Source organism: Girardinichthys multiradiatus, chromosome 7 (genome assembly GCF_021462225.1).
Source record: "Girardinichthys multiradiatus isolate DD_20200921_A chromosome 7, DD_fGirMul_XY1, whole genome shotgun sequence".
NCBI lineage: Eukaryota > Metazoa > Chordata > Actinopteri > Cyprinodontiformes > Goodeidae > Girardinichthys > Girardinichthys multiradiatus.
In genome coordinates this window covers 12,759,077-12,776,205 of record NC_061800.1, presented here as the reverse complement: position 1 = coordinate 12,776,205, position 17,129 = coordinate 12,759,077, and the positions used below count along the sequence as shown (strand labels likewise).

At 40.7% G+C, this 17,129-nt stretch overlaps 1 protein-coding gene across 9 annotated transcripts in view; it reads left to right on the top strand.

Annotated features, from left to right (window-relative positions):
• The window catches only part of ift88 (intraflagellar transport 88 homolog), a 31,387-nt gene that overhangs the window by 1,431 nt on the left and 12,827 nt on the right, over positions 1-17,129 (top strand). For 4 of the 9 annotated variants that reach the window (XR_007038939.1, XM_047370041.1, XM_047370039.1 and 1 more), the window contains exons 3-20: positions 414-473; positions 1,269-1,322; positions 1,810-1,873; positions 2,553-2,622; positions 4,202-4,292; positions 5,322-5,426; positions 5,698-5,778; positions 5,879-5,981; positions 8,515-8,861; positions 10,247-10,317; positions 10,431-10,517; positions 10,957-11,056; positions 12,566-12,571; positions 15,528-15,614; positions 15,783-15,969; positions 16,502-16,610; positions 16,759-16,909; positions 16,999-17,114. Coding sequence is in view for 8 of the 9 variants with exons in the window: in XM_047370041.1 (XP_047225997.1) it covers positions 414-473; positions 1,269-1,322; positions 1,810-1,873; positions 2,553-2,622; positions 4,202-4,292; positions 5,322-5,426; positions 5,698-5,778; positions 5,879-5,981; positions 8,515-8,861; positions 10,247-10,317; positions 10,431-10,517; positions 10,957-11,056; positions 12,566-12,571; positions 15,528-15,614; positions 15,783-15,969; positions 16,502-16,610; positions 16,759-16,909; positions 16,999-17,114 (1,889 nt within the window). In the remaining variant the exon portion in view is untranslated. The remainder of the gene's footprint in view (positions 1-413; positions 474-1,268; positions 1,323-1,809; positions 1,874-2,552; positions 2,623-4,201; positions 4,293-5,321; positions 5,427-5,697; positions 5,779-5,878; positions 5,982-8,514; positions 8,862-10,246; positions 10,318-10,430; positions 10,518-10,956; positions 11,057-12,565; positions 12,572-15,527; positions 15,615-15,782; positions 15,970-16,501; positions 16,611-16,758; positions 16,910-16,998; positions 17,115-17,129) is intronic. The other 5 variants (XM_047370040.1, XM_047370045.1, XM_047370043.1 and 2 more) reach the window with 3 other exon arrangements.

Below are 17,129 nucleotides of genomic sequence, written 5' to 3'. Positions count from 1 at the left end.
AATCTGAATCTGTCAGGAGTATGAATACTTTTGGGCTGTTCGTGTGGTAAAGGGGGAATTAACAATAATAACAGCAAGGGTACCAATAAGTGTGGAAGTGGTGGGGAAAAAAAGTTTCATAACTGAGTAAATGTATTTTAATTAAACATTGTTTTCAAATAAATTATTTTAGTTTTAAATTATGTTTTTGCAAAAAAAGATTATTTCAATATAAGGCTTACATCTTTACAAATCTGGCCAGCACTGTATTATAACTGTTAAAAGGTCTGTGTACATATAAAATAGCAACCTTTACACTGGAATTCAAACAGTTAGGGAATTAAATGCAAAACAAAATAATTAATTGAGGATAAATAAATAAATTGTGTCTGCATATTTGTTAATGATCATAAAAATTATCTTTAACCATTTAGATGACGGCAAAGTTTCCAGGCACTGCCATTGGAGGTCGACCTTTAGCATCATCCTTCGGTGTAAGTACAGAGTAGTAATAAAATGTAATATTCATAAAGCACACAGCTTGTTTATTTTTTAACCTTTCTTAATCATCTGTACATCAAAATGTGTTGTATTCAGGTGTCATGGTATCTTTTTAAGTGACTGTAAGATGGAGATAAGAGATGGCTACATGGATTGGGGCCTTATCTGCTGGAACATTCTATTGTGATGAGAAAAAAAGAGCTCAGACAGAAAAACTTGCTCTAAATGTACTTTTCTATATGTTTAGACCCTCATGAATCATGACGGAAAGAATTACATCCTGGATTCAAGCAGCTGAAATGAGCTTTGTCCATAGTGTGACTAAACATCACCCTTAGAGAAAAGGTCAGGAGTTATGCTTCCCAGGTGCTCTCTTTGGAGAATTTCCCAGAATTTGCCGCAGGGACTAAATTTCTTGTAGCATGTGAGCACCTTGGGACCCCTCGGATTGAGCTGGAGAGAGTAACGTCTGGGTGTTCCTGCTGAACCTGTTACTTCTGTGACCTGTTATTGGATAAGCAGATCATGATGGACAGACATTTCAGTTCCCACCAACTTTAGACAAAGTAAAGGTTCTTAGTTAAGTATAATACAGTTTACTCTCTTGCACAGAAAAAGTACTGGAGAACAATGTGTGCAGCTCAAGGCGATTATTGCCTAAATACAATTGAAATGAGAGCAAGCACATCTTAACAGCCCACATCGAAAAACGAGATAAAAGTACGTTTGTCTGGTATCTGTGTGTTAAACGCTAGCATTTCTTTATGTGTGTGTGTTGTCTCATTTAGTCCCGCATCCCCATGGCTTCATCAATGGGCAGACCCATGACTGGAGCTGTGCAGGTGAGAGGAATAAACCCAATGAGGGTGATTGTTTTTAGTTCTGCTGCTTGCTGTTTACCTTGAGTAGTGCTCTACCAGGCTTTATGTCATCTACCACCCTACTCTAACGCTGTATCTTTTGCCTTGTTGCGGTAGGAAAGTCACAAGACACATTTGCTAACAGCTGATCAGCTTCAGTAATTAGTTCAATAAGCCATGCTGCATCTAAGTGACTAACAACGCCTGTAATCTGAACAGAACTCCTTTTCTTATGTACATAAATTTACCACCAAAAAAGTGACACCTAGTGGCTTAACTAGGGCCTTACATAAAAAAAACAGAAATGATTCCTCCGGTACAATCCAAATATTCCTCAAATAGCTCAGCGACATGTGGCCATATTGTTTCGCTGTAAAAAAAAAACACTTTTGTTTTATTCACAATGACAAATAAAAAAGCCTTTTAAAAATGACGTTTGGTTACTTTATTGTCAACTTCCATTTGACAGGATGGTGCTGCTCGCCCGATGACTGCTGTCAGAGCTGCGGGGTACTCGTCCTTAATGACCCGAGGTAAGTTTAAGGTTTTCCCAAACAGAAACGATGTTTTCTTTCTGTTGTGTTGTTGTTGACCCACAGTATACTGTGCAGTGTTTCCTCTGGGATTTTGTTCTCGGGGGGAGCAGGGTGCTGTACCGACATGCGTTATTTGAAGCGCCTGAAATGCGCACATAAAACGGCAGGTACATTAGAGTTTTGGGATATACGAGCGTCCATGCAAGGGCATAAGCTCTGAGCTCTGTGACGTTATTTAGAAAATAAATAAAAACAATTAACTTGACTGTGGAGGAATGGGTCCGCCCTGCCCCTCCAACAAAACTACCAGGGCAACACTGACGTTTCTCCATGTTCTCCCCCTCCCTGCTCCTCATGTTTGCGTCTGCACAGTGCAGCCTGACATCAAGACTTAAAGAGACGTGTTCCTCCGACATAAGGGGGAAACTATATAGTACGGCAAGCCAACAGTGCCATAAAACGCCACTTTTACCACTCATCTGGTTAAAAGGTCACGCAAAAGGGGGCACACCCTTTTCGTAATTGTAGGGGAAACACTGCTGTGATATGTTTTAACATTAATAAAGTTCTTATTGACTTTACTAAATTAGCAAAGCTGAGGAGACCAAGTAGCCCTTGAAATATAGTCTGATTGTATATTTGCAGGCAATCTTAAATAGACTATTTGCATTTCCAGGCTCAACCTTTGACCCTCTGGGCCAGTCCAGGGGGCCTGCGCCTCCACTGGAAGCAAAGAATGACGACACGTGAGTTGGCTCACTTTGTAAAACAGTGAATGCTGGTTAGAGTTGTGCGGCTAGACACAATAGCCCGCATCATGGTTTTCACAGCTAACCCTGTTACAAATCACTTTGTCCTTCACATCATACAAGTTGACTGAGTAGCTGAAAGAAATGTGGCAAGGTGTAAACCTCCACAGCATTCACCTGAGCAATACTTGTGTTGTTGTACCAATGTGTGTTTGGTGTTTTCCCTACAACTGCCTGACTCAGTGTTGTAATCCTGCGGGTGGCTGTCCAAATTAATGTAGTGCTTTAAATACAAGCAAAGTTATTGTGGACCATCCTCAGTCTATTATGATTCATATCAGAGTTGACTAAATAATGTATGTCTCTTATTAGATGGACTGTGGAGAATCATAAATCAGCAACAGACCCTGCTGTTGCTGCAGTCTTTGTTGTTTATGGTATCGCTTTGCCACACTTGTTCTATGATCCCTTCCCGCCCTTGCAGATCCCATGATGCTCACTCAGCAGGAGGACTTGCCTGAAACGTTAGTGCAGCAGTAGTGTCTGTTCACCAGTTTCAGTTCTATCTCTACTATAACCAGCTGTTGTACTGACCAATGGGTGCTTATATTACTCCATCAGGCTTTTATTCAGATATTTACCACAACATCAGGATATCCTGCAGCCGTCTCACTGTTTTGTTGTGTGGTCAAAAGGATATTACCTGACATTGCTAGAGGGATGTTGTGGGGATGCCCACAAAAAAAAAAAACACAGTTGTTACTTACTTGCAGGTATGCATGCTGCATACAAACCTTAAACTGTACATAATCTACCCTGTTCCCCAAAGGACTAACATTAGGACAAAAACAGTGGTGCCGTAGTTTCATGCAGGGAAGCTCTAAGTGATGTTAAGCTAACTTAATTCCTGCTGATTTAGTAGAAGGCTGAAAACAAGTTGCTGCCCCAAGTAGGTTAAAAAGTTATCTTTTTTTTCTTTCTTTTTTGTCTAGAAAGGACAAAAGTGTGTTGATAAATATAAAAACAAAGCTCACGGCGTAGGTGAAGGACTCACACCTGAATTTCTTTAGGTGGTAGTTGCTTCCAGGTTGACAAAACTCCACTTTCTTCCTGTCTCCGCTAGAACAACTCCTCCTTTAATTGCTGTTCAAATCAAGCTTTATAGAAATATATTTTGTCTTGTATTACATGAATTAAAATGTATTAAAACACATGACATGGTGTAATATCTGAATAATACCTCATCACTGGACAAAACATGAATAATAGGGCAGCACAATATAAGGAAATGATGCAACTGTGATATATTTGGTTAATATTGTGACAACAAAATCTGTTGCAATAAATCCACATTATCCTTATCTCTGTGTTTCTAATATATGCTTCCAGCACTCTCTGTGACCTATAGCATCTTGGGCACTGTAATCTGTATCACTTATACCAGCTAGCAAGTTTAAAATATTTGTGAATGTCATGTGACAAGTAAGAATTTACTAATAGAGAGAGGATGGGTCTTTTTGTGAAATAGCTGAGGAAAGATTCACATTTAGTATTTTTCTATCTTGTGGTTTTACAGGGTGGAAGAGAAGATCAAGATCTTGGAGAAGAAAGTGAATGACCTGATAGAGGAGAGCTGCATGGCGCAGAGCATTGACGCCTTACAGCTGGTCTGATCCCTACTCTGCTTCCTAATATAACGTTAATATTGTTACATTGAAGTTGTCATTACCCAAAATGTTTTTTTATATTTCACTTTGGATCAGTTGTACCAAAACTCTCCAGGCAAGTCATTAATTCACATTTCTGGTATTCTTTAAAGCTGGCTAATGTGGACAAACAAAAATCACAAAGTTTTTTTATTTTGTTAATTATTATGATGCAGTTTCTAATGAACAAACCAGTTTCTAAGACAGCTTCTACTTCAACACAAACTGAAAGAAAAAACTAAAATAAACATAATTTTTAACTCAAGACATTTGTATTTTGAGACTTTACGAATAAAAGTAGGCAAGTAAAAAATTCTAAATATAACAGCATATTATTGTTAGTGCCATCCTTTCACTTTCTGCATAAAGACTAATTGGTTGGACTTTGATTGCATTTCATGACAAAACCTAATGTATATTTTCAGTAGGTGAGATGCTATAGCTCCCGGAGGGTGGTGGAGACATTGTGTAATGGTAAAGAGAGAAACGTGTTTGTTGATCTTCAGCGATATTATGACCCCAAAAATTCAGCAATAGTATCGCAAGAATATATTTTTCTAATATTGCGCAGCCCTACTACATATAACAAAACACAAGCTTCGCTACAATCAAACATGGGCCACCAGAATGCTCATCTAAAACGAAACACAAATAAAACTTTGTACTGTTTTTCTAAAACTAATGGAAAAATAACATACCAACTGGTTAACCATACAATTGGTAATAAGTAAACATTTTTAAACTGAAATACATCTCCCTTATTTTTTAGGTTGAAAATGCCTGTTGAAATACCAGTTTTTAATTTAAAAACAATAGAAAATTACTACTTTATGGACACATTCTTGCTTTACTTGCTTTCTCCAAATTGATTTCTCATTGCTAGCAGTCGGTCTCTGATGTTTTGGCAAATTTTACTTAGTTTTCCTTCTGCTAATTTTACACATATAGCCTCTTTATGGCTGTCTTGCATGTGTATGTTTGTTTCGGCAGGCTCTTGAAAAAGCCAAAGAGGCAGGGAGGAAGGAACGAGCGCTGATCCGACAGAGGGAACAGTCTGGCAACACAGAACACATCAACTTAGACCTCACTTACTCTGTGAGTAAAGGCTGCATGTACTCATCCACAGTGAAACGAGAACAAATTCATTCTTTTTTGGGTCATAAAGGATTCACTCTAATAGTCTTTATTTACAGACTCCCTCATGTGATGCATTTAAGTTGCTTCCAGATTTGTTTGTCCAGAAAAATGCTAAATCATTTAATTGTCTGTGTTGCTAATGTAGAAGTTGAATGCAGGCAGGGTTTTTTGTTGTCCTTGTTGATGTTGTTTCTATATTTGACTGTATTAATTTCTTGTTACATTGTAGGGGGAGATAGTAGAACAGGGAACAGATTTGGCTTCCAGAGCAGAAAGCTTTATGACTCAGCAATGCAGGCAGAGAAAAGCTGTAATTTTAAGTTTTTTCCCCTTAACCAGTGTTGTTATTTATAGGCTAATTAAATAATTTTTTCGCACTCCTAAACATCTGGTGATTCTGTCATTACCAGGTTCTGCTCAACCTTGCTAACCAGTATGCAAACAACGAAATGTACCCGGAGGCTTTGAACAGCTACCAGGTCATTGTGAAAAACAAGATGTTCAGTAACGCAGGTAAGTGGATCACTCCACTGCACAAACATTGAATATGTGTTTCCAACATGGCAGCTCAGCTCTGAAGTGTTGCTTCTCAAACACTTGAAAGCTAAAATACCAACTGGCAAGTAGTGAAAGTGTCATAGTCTCATCTGTAGTGCTTGATGCTGCTGCTATCTGAACACAGGCTGTTGGGTGTGAAGTAAAGGGATGCCTTTCTGTGTGACCACTGTTCTGACTTTCCACAGCAGTGTCCCTGAACTGAGTTATTATTCTAAATGGTCAGTCGTCCACTCTCTCCCGCTTTTTTCTTTACTGATAACTATTTTTGATTGCTTAATAGTATTATTAGTTAAATGAAACACTACAAATGTCCAACCAGGAAGGATTATTTGAAAAATGTGAGTTGTTTGTGCTGTTTTGTTTTGTTTTACTCTGCCAGATACATTTATCGGCAGCCCTGGTAAACATGTTAAAAAATTATTCAAATTAATTTGCCTTTTATTGGTTTGAATTTAACCTTCATCTATTTAGTGAAGGGAAATTGCATGTTAACAATAAATCTTTTTACAAAATAATCACCCCCAGTCGGCCCACCACCTGTAGGGGGAACCGTGAGGGACTGATGCAAAGAGGATTGGGCAGCGGACGAAGGTGGAGACCTTGGCGGCTCGATCTCCGGATGCTTAGGCTGGCTTTCGGGATGTGGAATGTCACCTCGCTGGGGGGGGAAGGAGCCTGAGCTTGTGTGGGAGGTCGAGAGATATCGACTAGAAATAGTCGGGCTCGCCTCCACGCACAGCGTGGGCTCTGGAACCCATCTCCTCGAGAGGGGTTGGACTCTCTTCTACTCTGGAGTGGCCCACGGGGAGAGGCGGCAGGCTGGTGTGGGTTTGCTTGTTGCCCCCCAGCTCAGCCGTCTCGTGTTGGGGTTTAACCCAGTGGATGAGAGGGTCGCATCCCTGCGCCTTCAGGTTGGGGACAGATCTCTGACTGTCGTTTCGGCCTCCCGGGGACTCCATTATTCTGCTGGGGGACTTCAACGCCCACGTGGGAAACGACAGTGACATCTGGAGAGGCGTGATCGGGAGGAATGGCCTCCCCGATCTGAATCCAAGCGGTGTTTCATTATTGGACTTCTGTGCTAGTCACGGATTGTCCATAACGAACACCATGTTCAAACATAAGGGTGTCCATCAGTGCACTTGGCACCAGGACACCCTAGGCAGGAGGTCGATTATCGACTTTGTTGTCATATCATCAGACCTTCGGCCGCATGTTCTGGACACTTGGGTGAAGAGAGGGTCTGAGTCGTCCACTGATCATCACCCGGTGGTGAGTTGGATCCGCTGGGGGAGGAGAAAGCCGGACAGACTTGGCAGGCCCAAGCGCATAGTGAGGGTCTGCTGGGAATGTCTGGCAGAGCCCTCGGCCAGGGATGTATTCAACTCCCACCTCCAGGAGAGCTTTGACCAGATTCCGGGGGATGTTGGAGACGTAGAGTCCGAGTGGACCATGTTCTCCGCATCTATTGTCGATGCTGATGCCTGTAGCTGCGGCCGTAAGGTTTGCGGTGCCTGTCGCAGCAGCAATCCCCGAACCCGGTGGTGGACACCGGCAGTAAGGGAAGCTGTTAAGCTGAAGAAGGAGACCTATCGGCTGTGGTTGGCTTGTGGGACTCCTGAGGCAGCTGACGGGTACCGTGGGGCCAAGCGTGCCGTGGCCCGGGCTGTGGCAGAGGCAAAACCCGGGCCTGGGAGGAGTTCGGTGAGGCCATGGAGAAGGACTATCGGTTGGCCTCGAAACAGTTCTGCCAAACCGTCCGAATGTGCCCTCTCGATGTACCGGTCGGTCTACGTTCCTACCCTCACCTATTGCCATGAACTTTGGGTCATGACTGAAAGAACGAGATCCCGGATACAAGCGGCTGAAATGAGCTTCCTCCGTAGGGTGGCCGGGCACTCCCTTAGAGATAGGGTGAGGAGCTCGGCCATCCGGGAGGAGCTCGGAGCCACTGCTCCTCCACATCGAGAGGAGCCAGTTGATGTGACTCGGGCATCTATATTAGATGCCTCCTGGACGCCTTCCTCTGGAGGTGTTCCAGGTATGTCCCACCTTAAGAAAGCCCAGGGGACGGCCCAGGACACGCTGGAGGGACTATGTCTCTCGGCTGGCCTGGGAACGCCTTGGGGTCCCCCCGGAGGAGCTGGAGGAGGTGTCTGGGGAGAGGGACGTCTGGGTGTCACTACTGAGTCGGCTGCCCCTGCGACCCGGTCCCGGATAAAGCGGAAGACGACGAGCACGAGTACAAAATTATCAGTCCCACATTTATTGGCATCTCTAACAAAAGAAGTAGCAAATGCATCTTTGACTTTTGGTTTAGTTTTTTTAATTGTTTTATTAATGTATTGGGCTTCAGCTTCACATTGGTTATACAACATTTAGATTACAATGCGTAGAAATTAATTTATATACATCTCTGGTGGGTTAAATAGAGATCCCTTATTTATTGCCATAGTTTTCCCTTAAAATGCATATTCTGCCCTTCTAGGCCGCCTCAAAGTCAACATGGCCAACATCTACTTCAAACAGAAGAACTACCCTAAAGCTATCAAGTTCTACCGCATGGCGCTGGATCAGATCTCCAACGCTCATAAGGAAATGAGGATCAAGATCATGCAGAATATCGGAGTAGTGTTTGTCCGCTTGGGCCAGTACTCAGACGCCATAACGTCCTTCGAGCACATCATGAGTGACAGTCCCAACATAAAGACTGGCTTCAACCTTATCCTGTGCTACTATGCCATTGGAGACAGAGAGAGGATGAAGAAGGCCTTTCAGAAGCTCATCTCTGTTCCACTGGGTATTGATGATGAAGATAAGTACATCCCTACAAGTGTGAGTTATGTTAAGTGCCCTGCAAAACTATTTATTATCCTTTACGTTTTCTCACCTTTGGCCCAGTATACAGCACAAACTTTCAAACGTTCTAGCACATGCATACACTTCAATCTAAACCATGCCATTGTAGCTGTATGTTTAAGGTTGTTATGTTGGAAGTTAAGCCTCCACCTGGCCTCAAGTTGCTGCTCCTAATGCCAGGTTCACACGACAGGATTTTTATGCTCATTTGTGACCCGATATTCCCCTTCCGACATGCCCCAATCATCGTAAAGGCTCTTAAGATAATCTTATGAGATATTCCTGCTGTGTCTGTTGTGTTAAGAGTCATCTAGTCGGCTCAAAAAGAGTGTCTGGACCACTCCGACCTCAAACCAGGGATATTAAACATGTTAGATTGTCTTTGCCTGATATCCTACGGTGTGGGGTGTTCCCCGAGGAGAAACGAGCACCCAGCTTGTTGAATTCAATTCAATTCAATTCAGTTTTATTTATATAGTGCCAATTCACAACACATGTTATCTCAAGGCACTTTAAAAAGTCAATTCAATCGAATCTTACAGATTTCAAGTCAGGTACATACATTCCAATTAATCCTAACTATCAAACAGTGCAGTCAGATGCAGTTATTTATTCAACTTGGTTAAAAGGTTTTTCTATATAAAGAAACACCTCAGATTGCATTGAGTCAGTGACTTGAATTTGACCTGTAACCAATCAGAAAGTAGAGGGAAATTGCTCTGAGCTTACATTTGAACTTGAGAGGGTTTGCAAGATTTTCCATCTGACATCGGAATGTTCGTCAGTGAAATCTGTTCGTGTGTGGCCTGTTATGCTTGCCGTGTGGCAAAAATCTTTTTAAATCTTGCCTTGTGAACCAGGCATAACAGGTTTTCTTCCAGGATTGCCCTGTATTTAGTTCCATTTATCTTCCCATAAAGTAAAATTAGCTTTAGTGTCTCTGCTGAAGAAAACAATCCCACAGCATGATGCTGCCACCACCATGTTTTACCGTGGGAGTGGTGTATCTTGGGTGATGTTGCTGTGTTATGTTTTCCACATCATATAGTGTTGTGTTGCTTGATTGTTCAAAATATTATTTGTAAAAAATGCTAATTATGTATGCTACCTCAATTATTCACTACTTTGTGTTGGTTTATCGCATAAAATTCTATAAAGTTTGTGGTTTTAACATAACAAAATATCTTAAATCACTTCTCCAGCCTCATCTTTATACATTGACATTTGTTTCCAATAGAGACTGAGAATTTAGTAGAAATGAGTTGTTGCTGTTTTTAAGTTTGCCATATTGTTTTTCTGTACATATTTATTAAAATTGTAATTGTTTTGACTTCATGTTGTTGTGTTTTGAACTTTTCCAGGATGATCCCAGTTCAAATATGGTCATTGAGGCCATTAAAAATGACAAGCTTCACCAGATGGAAAGGAATCTGTAAGAAGAATTGAACACAAGATAGTTATCCTTAGTACCAGCATATTATACCAACTCCTCCTAAGTTATCTGTACTTATGTTTTGTTTTAATGTTGCTGTTTTCTGTTCATAGGAAAGTCCTGGCTGAGAAATACATCATGACTGCAGCCAAGCTCATTGCTCCAGCCATCGAGACTTCCTTTGCTAGCGGATTTGACTGGTTTGTGACTGTAGTACATTTATCATCTTAATATTAAAGAACTTAGTGGTCAGAAAAGTGAAAAGGAAGCACTCAATGTCCAAATCCATTTGCTTCTCTGGAATTTCTCTTCACATCTGTTTAAGTGAAATGGTAAAAACAGTCAGCTCGTGGGTTGTTTTTTTTTTTTTGCAACATAGTTTTCTTTCTTCTGTTTTTTTAAGAAATGGGAACACATTGTAGCACTGTTTGGACACCCCACCACGTTTTAAAATTAGCTTGCATTCTTGGTTAAAATGTGTGCTGTCGTCTCACTGTCGTTAGGAAAAGCCGTGTACATGGATGAATTTACCTGTCAATAAACCCAAAGCTTCTTGAAATTTCTGTTTATTTGGCTATTTTAGTCACTAAGAAAGTTTGCCACATGTTACATAAATACTGTGTATTAATGTTTTTAAAGGTGTGTTGACATGGTGAAGAGCTCTCAGTATGTTGAGCTTGCCAACGATCTGGAGATCAACAAAGCCATCACATACCTCAGACAGAAGGACTTTAACCAGGTGAGTGTGTCTTTGTTGTAGTGTGCTAAGGGATAGGGTTAGGTTTCAGTTGTAAATGCTCTGGTCTTTGTAGTTTATACACTTCAGTTGTCACATTTTACTGTTAAATTTCATTTTGAAATGTCTGGGTGCAATACATACAGAACTCTTTGTACGTATTGGCAGTCCTGGTAAATAAAATCTGAATTTTATTGGAGTCACAGAGCCTCACAAAGAAAATTTTAGAAACAAACCGTACTCGTATTTTTACATTGATTCAGTGTGAAAAAAAGCTTAAATAACTGAAAAATTATCGTGCAGTTAAATCTCAGTACACCATTCAGGGGTATTGGATCTAGGAACAGTGTGTAGATGGTCCAGGGTTCTGGGCACTCTTGCATGCTCTGTTCTCTCTAGCTCACACCAGAGGCTTTCTGTAGGAAACAGGGCTACTGACTGAAGTGGAAGAGGATTTATGTTATGTCCGCTCAAACATTTCTGGGTTGATTTGACCGTATGTGTTCATTATCTTGTTAGAAGACCCAGGAATGACCCATTTTCCCTTTTGCTCACATAGTCTAGAAGATTTTTATTTAAAAACACCTGGTATTTAGCAGAAAACATTTACATAAGGGTTTGGTTGTCTGATGTTCTTCAACACTGGACCATTGTGACATATGAAAGTAGCAGTTAAACTGTATTATATAATTGGCTATACACTCAGGGACCACTTTATTAGTAGCAGGTAGGACCCCCCTGCTTAGAGTTAAGTGTTTTGGAACATCCCCAAAGATTTTTTAGGAAAATGACTATTTTCTTAGCTACTCTGTAGCGATGTCCTGAATTATGCATCTTAGCACACATCTGCCCTTCTTGAATGGCATATTTTCTTGTCTTTCCCATTTTGAAGAGTGGCTATTAGACAGGAAAATATGAAGTCATGGACTACTAATTAGAAGTTCAGAGACCCTCTAGTCAACTTCAAAGTAGTTTGTGGAGTCAGTAATTGTGCCACTGATGACTTTGTAAAAAAACGTTTCATGTTGTTTCCATTTTTCCAACATTTGTTTTTTTCTCAAATCAAAGGTTTGATTTTTCTACATGTTTCAGTTTGATATTATGCTATTGTGATAAAAGAAACATTATTTTTAGGTTTTGTTTTACAAATCTTTACCAGGTGTGCCCGTAAATGTGGAGGGTACTCTTCATAGCTCACAAAGTGGCTGTATAATCCAGATACTGTTTAAATGCGCCTTTTACATGAGATTTACAGTTGTGTTATAAATAAATCAAGAATTTGCCGAATTCTTTGCATACATAAAAGATTTGGTTTGTGCTCCATATAAAGAGTCATGTTATGTTTCCATCTCTTTCTATCATCGCAGGGCTGTATGATTGTGAATCATCACTGCTGCTACATGCCATCATTTTTGTCATACAGCACTTGCATTACCCATCAAAATGTTCTCTTCTCATTGTTCTTCTTTCTCTCTGCTTTTGTCTCATTTACTTCCCATCTGTGTGGCTAAGGTCGAGGTATGTTTGCTTTCTGTTTCCATGATCACATTTAGACCGTGTTGTTTTCTTTTGCACTACTTACACATGCCAGCGCCCAAAAAAGGGTCTGCCAAGATGAGTTGGAGAGGCAGTTATTGGTTAAAAAGTCAGATCTATTGGCAAAATCTTTGTACGGAAAGGAAACTATTACATTATTAAATAAAGTAACATGGAGGTACAGAGTGTACCTCCATGTTACAGAGTGCAGTCAGAGGAGCTGCTCTTTGGCTGGCATTATGAGACTGAGAACACTGAGCACCACGAGTAGGCAGTTGCATGGCTGTGACCGCAGTAGTTTTGCCATTTTTGTTGCCAGAGTTGATCTGATCCATCTGTGTGGCACCTTTCTGTTGTTTACAGAAGGTGGTTGTATAACCTGTAATGTCTCTACAGCTGTAGGCTTGCTGGTTGTTTGTCAGTTTGTCCCATTTAAAGGGAATATGTGACTGAAACAGCTCAAGAAAAATCTTTTAGGTGCTTGTATCTTTGTATTTTGAATTCTTATTTAAATGCAATGAACTTGGATGCTTTGAAAGTCTCCATTAAAGCTGTGATGTTTTAATATGTATGTGTTTTTAAGATCTGAAACACTTTAAAATTATTTAAAACGTGTAAATAATCCTGGTTTTTATGGTTGTAGGGTGTGTTATCAACCAGGGGTTACAATTTATAGTTAAATTATCTACCATACCTTGCAAAAGTATCCATGCCACTTGAACATTTTCACATTTTGTCACACTACAACCACACACTATCACAGTGTGTTTCTGGTTCTGTATTTGTTTATGTTTAATCAGATGTTTTGATGTCTTTGAGTCCCCGTTTTAGGTGTTTTATTTCCTAGGTTCTGTTCTGTTGACTGTGTTTTATTGTATTTTTAGATCTATTGTTCTCCCTGTGTTCTGGTTCCCTGGGTGTGTTTTGCAGTTTGTTTCTTCGTCTAGCTCCTCCATGTCCTCATTTGTCTCTGTCTGCTTCACCTGCTCCCTCTGTCTCCACGTCTCACCTGTTCCCTGTTTTCCTGATCACCTGCCCTACTGTTTCATCAGAATCAGAATCAGCTTTATGTTCACCTTCGTCCCTATTTAGGTCTGTCTTGTCCTTTGTTCCACGAAGTGTCGTCATGTCTTTTCATGTCTCGTTTGATGTCTCCTTTGGATACGTGTTCTGCTCAGGATCCTGTTAGGTTCTGTTTTTGAGGATTTCGTTTGTTATCTGGATTTTCTGAACCCCTGCTCCTCACTTGTATGTGAGTGATCTCTGTAATTAAAGGAGTTTTCCCACTGATCCCACTCTGCCTTCTCCATACTTGTCTGCCTCTGGTCCACCACAAAAACACATTATGACACACATTTGTATGTGATAGAACAATACATTGTAGTGCACAAAAAAATAAACACATTTTTTTCTAATTTAATATTTAAATCATGTCATTCATTTGTATATTCAGCCACAGGCAATATTTGTGACCATCTGTGAACTCTATTTTCCGTGTCTTGCACAGATTCTTAGCTGAATTTAGTTCTGGACTACTGGAACACATTATTATGGCTTGGTCCAAACCATTCCACTGTTTTCTGGCTGCATGTTTGGGGTTGTTTATCCTGATGGAATTTGGACCTCCAACTTTCTTGAGTCTTTTGCAGGACTCTTAACAGGTTTTCTTCCAGGATTGGCTTGCATTTAGCCTTACATAATATTCTAACCAGCCTAGGTGTCACTGCTGATAAAAAAAAAAAATCCATGGCAGCATCATGCTGTGGGGTCTTTTGTATATCCAGGGGGATGTGCAGTGATGTATGTTCTGCCACCCATTGCAATTTGCATGTAGGCAATAAATTCCACTTTCGATGTCATGTGACCGGAGCACCTTCTTCCACACGTTTGCTGTGTCCCATTCACAGCCAGTATCAAACTGCAAAAGGTAAATTCTTATAACTCCAACAAAAACTTTCCTCTTGCCACTCTTTCATAAAGGCCAGATTTGTGGAGTGCACAGCTACTACCTGAGCTGTGGATCTTTGCTGCTCCTCCAAAGCCAGAGTTACCATGGGCCTTTTGGCTGCTTCTCTGATTAATGCTTCCTTTGTCGTTTTCCTGCTGGAATGTGAACCTCTACACCAGGATCAAGTCCTTGGAGCCTCCAACAGGTTTTCTTCTAGAATGTAATCTGTATTCAGCTCCATCCAACTTCTCTGACCAGATTTAGAGTATCTGTTGGAAAAGAAAAACATCCCACAGTGTAAGGCTGCCACCATGTTGTGTTCAATGTGTTTATTCTCCTCGTTCTCCTCGTCTGTCTTGTCATTTTGCGTGGATGCTCAAGTCTTGGTAGGTTTGCAGTTGTGCTCCTCTTTCCATTTTGGGATGATGAGTTGAAAAGTTCTCCATAAGATGTTCAAGTTAGTTTTGTTTTATAACCAAACCCTGCTTTAAACCTTTCCTCATCTGTCTCCCTGACCTGTCTGTTGTGTTCCTTGCTCTTCATGATGCTGTTTGCTCTCTGATGTTCTCTAAAAAACCTCTGAGGCCTTCAGAGAACAGCTGGATGTATACTGAGGATAAATTACACAAAAGGGGACTGTCTCTACTAATTAGGTGACTTCTGAATGCAATTGGGAGCACTGGATTTTATTTAGGGGTATTGGAGTAAAGGTAATGCGTCCACTGCTATTTAGACTTTTTTATTTATAAGAAATTTGAAAGCTATGCATAATTTTCACAATTCTCCATTATGCACTGCTTTATGTTGGTCTATCATGTAAAAACTCAGTATAATACGTAAAGGTGTGTGGTAGTACTTTGACAAAATGTGAAAAGTTATAGGGGTGTGAAACCTTTTGACACTGGACATCATACCAAGTACTCTCTTCTGGACAAATAAGACTCACACAAAGCTGTACGCTCACAACATTTTGTTTTGATGTGTGAACAGGCAGTGGAAACACTGAAAACATTTGAGAAGAAGGACAGCAGAGTGAAAAGTGTTGCAGCCACTAACCTTTCTTTTCTCTATTTCTTGGTAAGACTTTCTTAACTTCCTAAATACAATAGGTTTTTATGTAAAAACTTTTTAATTTAGGTGATATGCTGGATTTAAATGCCTTTAGTGTTACAAAACCAGCTGCAAAAGGGATGGATAAGTCTCAATTCTCATTTGTTTTTTCCTATTACCTCTAATGTTTTACAGGAGAAGGATTATGACCAGGCTGACCGATACGCTGACCTCGCAATGAACGCTGATCGTTACAATCCCGCAGCCCTTATCAACAAGGGCAACACAGTGTTTGTCAAAAAGGACTATGAAAAAGCTGCCGAGTTCTACAAAGAGGCCCTGAGGAATGACTCCTCATGCACTGAGGCCCTCTACAACCTGGGTAGTGCTTCTATTTAGCTATTACTTGTGGTGAACTAGTAACTGAGGATTGTATGATTGATTTGTAGCACAATATCACTGGCACAAAATCTTTTCTTAACTAGAGCTGCAAAACGGTTTAGTTTGGTCTGTGTTTACAGTAATTCTGTCAGATTGGAAATTGGGTGCCTTAGCATGGTTCCCACACAATCTGGAAAAGTCTGGAAAATCATGAAAAAATATTTATTTTTTCCTTCTGATTTGGTTAAATAAGGAAAAAGGAAAGAGTATAGTTTTTCCAGACTATATTCCCTGTTCCTTTCTCAAAACATTCAATACGAACATCCGTCCGTCGTCCATTATCTATCCATATGTCCATCAGCCATCCATCCATCCATCCATCCACCTGTCTGTCATTAATGTTGGTTCTTGATTTAAAGGCTGCTGTTAAAACATGTCATAAGCTCACAGTGAAATTTTTGCTTTTTATACTTTCTAAACTGTTTGAAAAGAACTGAGAACTCTTAACCTTGTTTCCCTTTTACCTCATGTAGGTTTGACGTATAAAACACTGAACAGACTGGAAGAGGCCCTAGACTGCTTCCTGAAGCTTCATGCCATTCTGAGGAACAGCGCGCAGGTCATGTATCAGCTGGCTTACCTGTATCCCAGTCATGAAACCTGCGATGTTTAATGTGTTTTCAAAACCCTGAGTGTATAGCCAAGCTGTGGCTTTTTTTGGTTCAGAGACTTTAAAATACATCTTTAATATCGTTCCAGTATCAGTTGGCCCTTAACATCTTGGTTTCAGCTACGAGCCGCTAGGAGATCCTCAACAGGCAATCGAGTGGCTGATGCAGGTCATCAGTGTCACTCCCACGGATCCACACGTACTGGCCAAACTGGGAAAGCTGCATGATGACGAGGGGGACAAGTCCCAAGCTTTCCAGTACTATAGTGAGGTGCGAAAAGAGCCGTTTTTCTCTCTACACAGCAAATGATAAAACCATGTTGATGTAAACTTCCCTTTAGCTGTTGGGCTGCTGTTTAGTCTTTCAGGTACTTTCCCTCCAACATTGATGTGATCGAATGGCTCGGGGCTTACTATATTGAGACCCAGTTCTGTGAGAAGGCTATCCAGTACTTTGAACGAGCAACTCTCATACAGTGAGTTATTATATT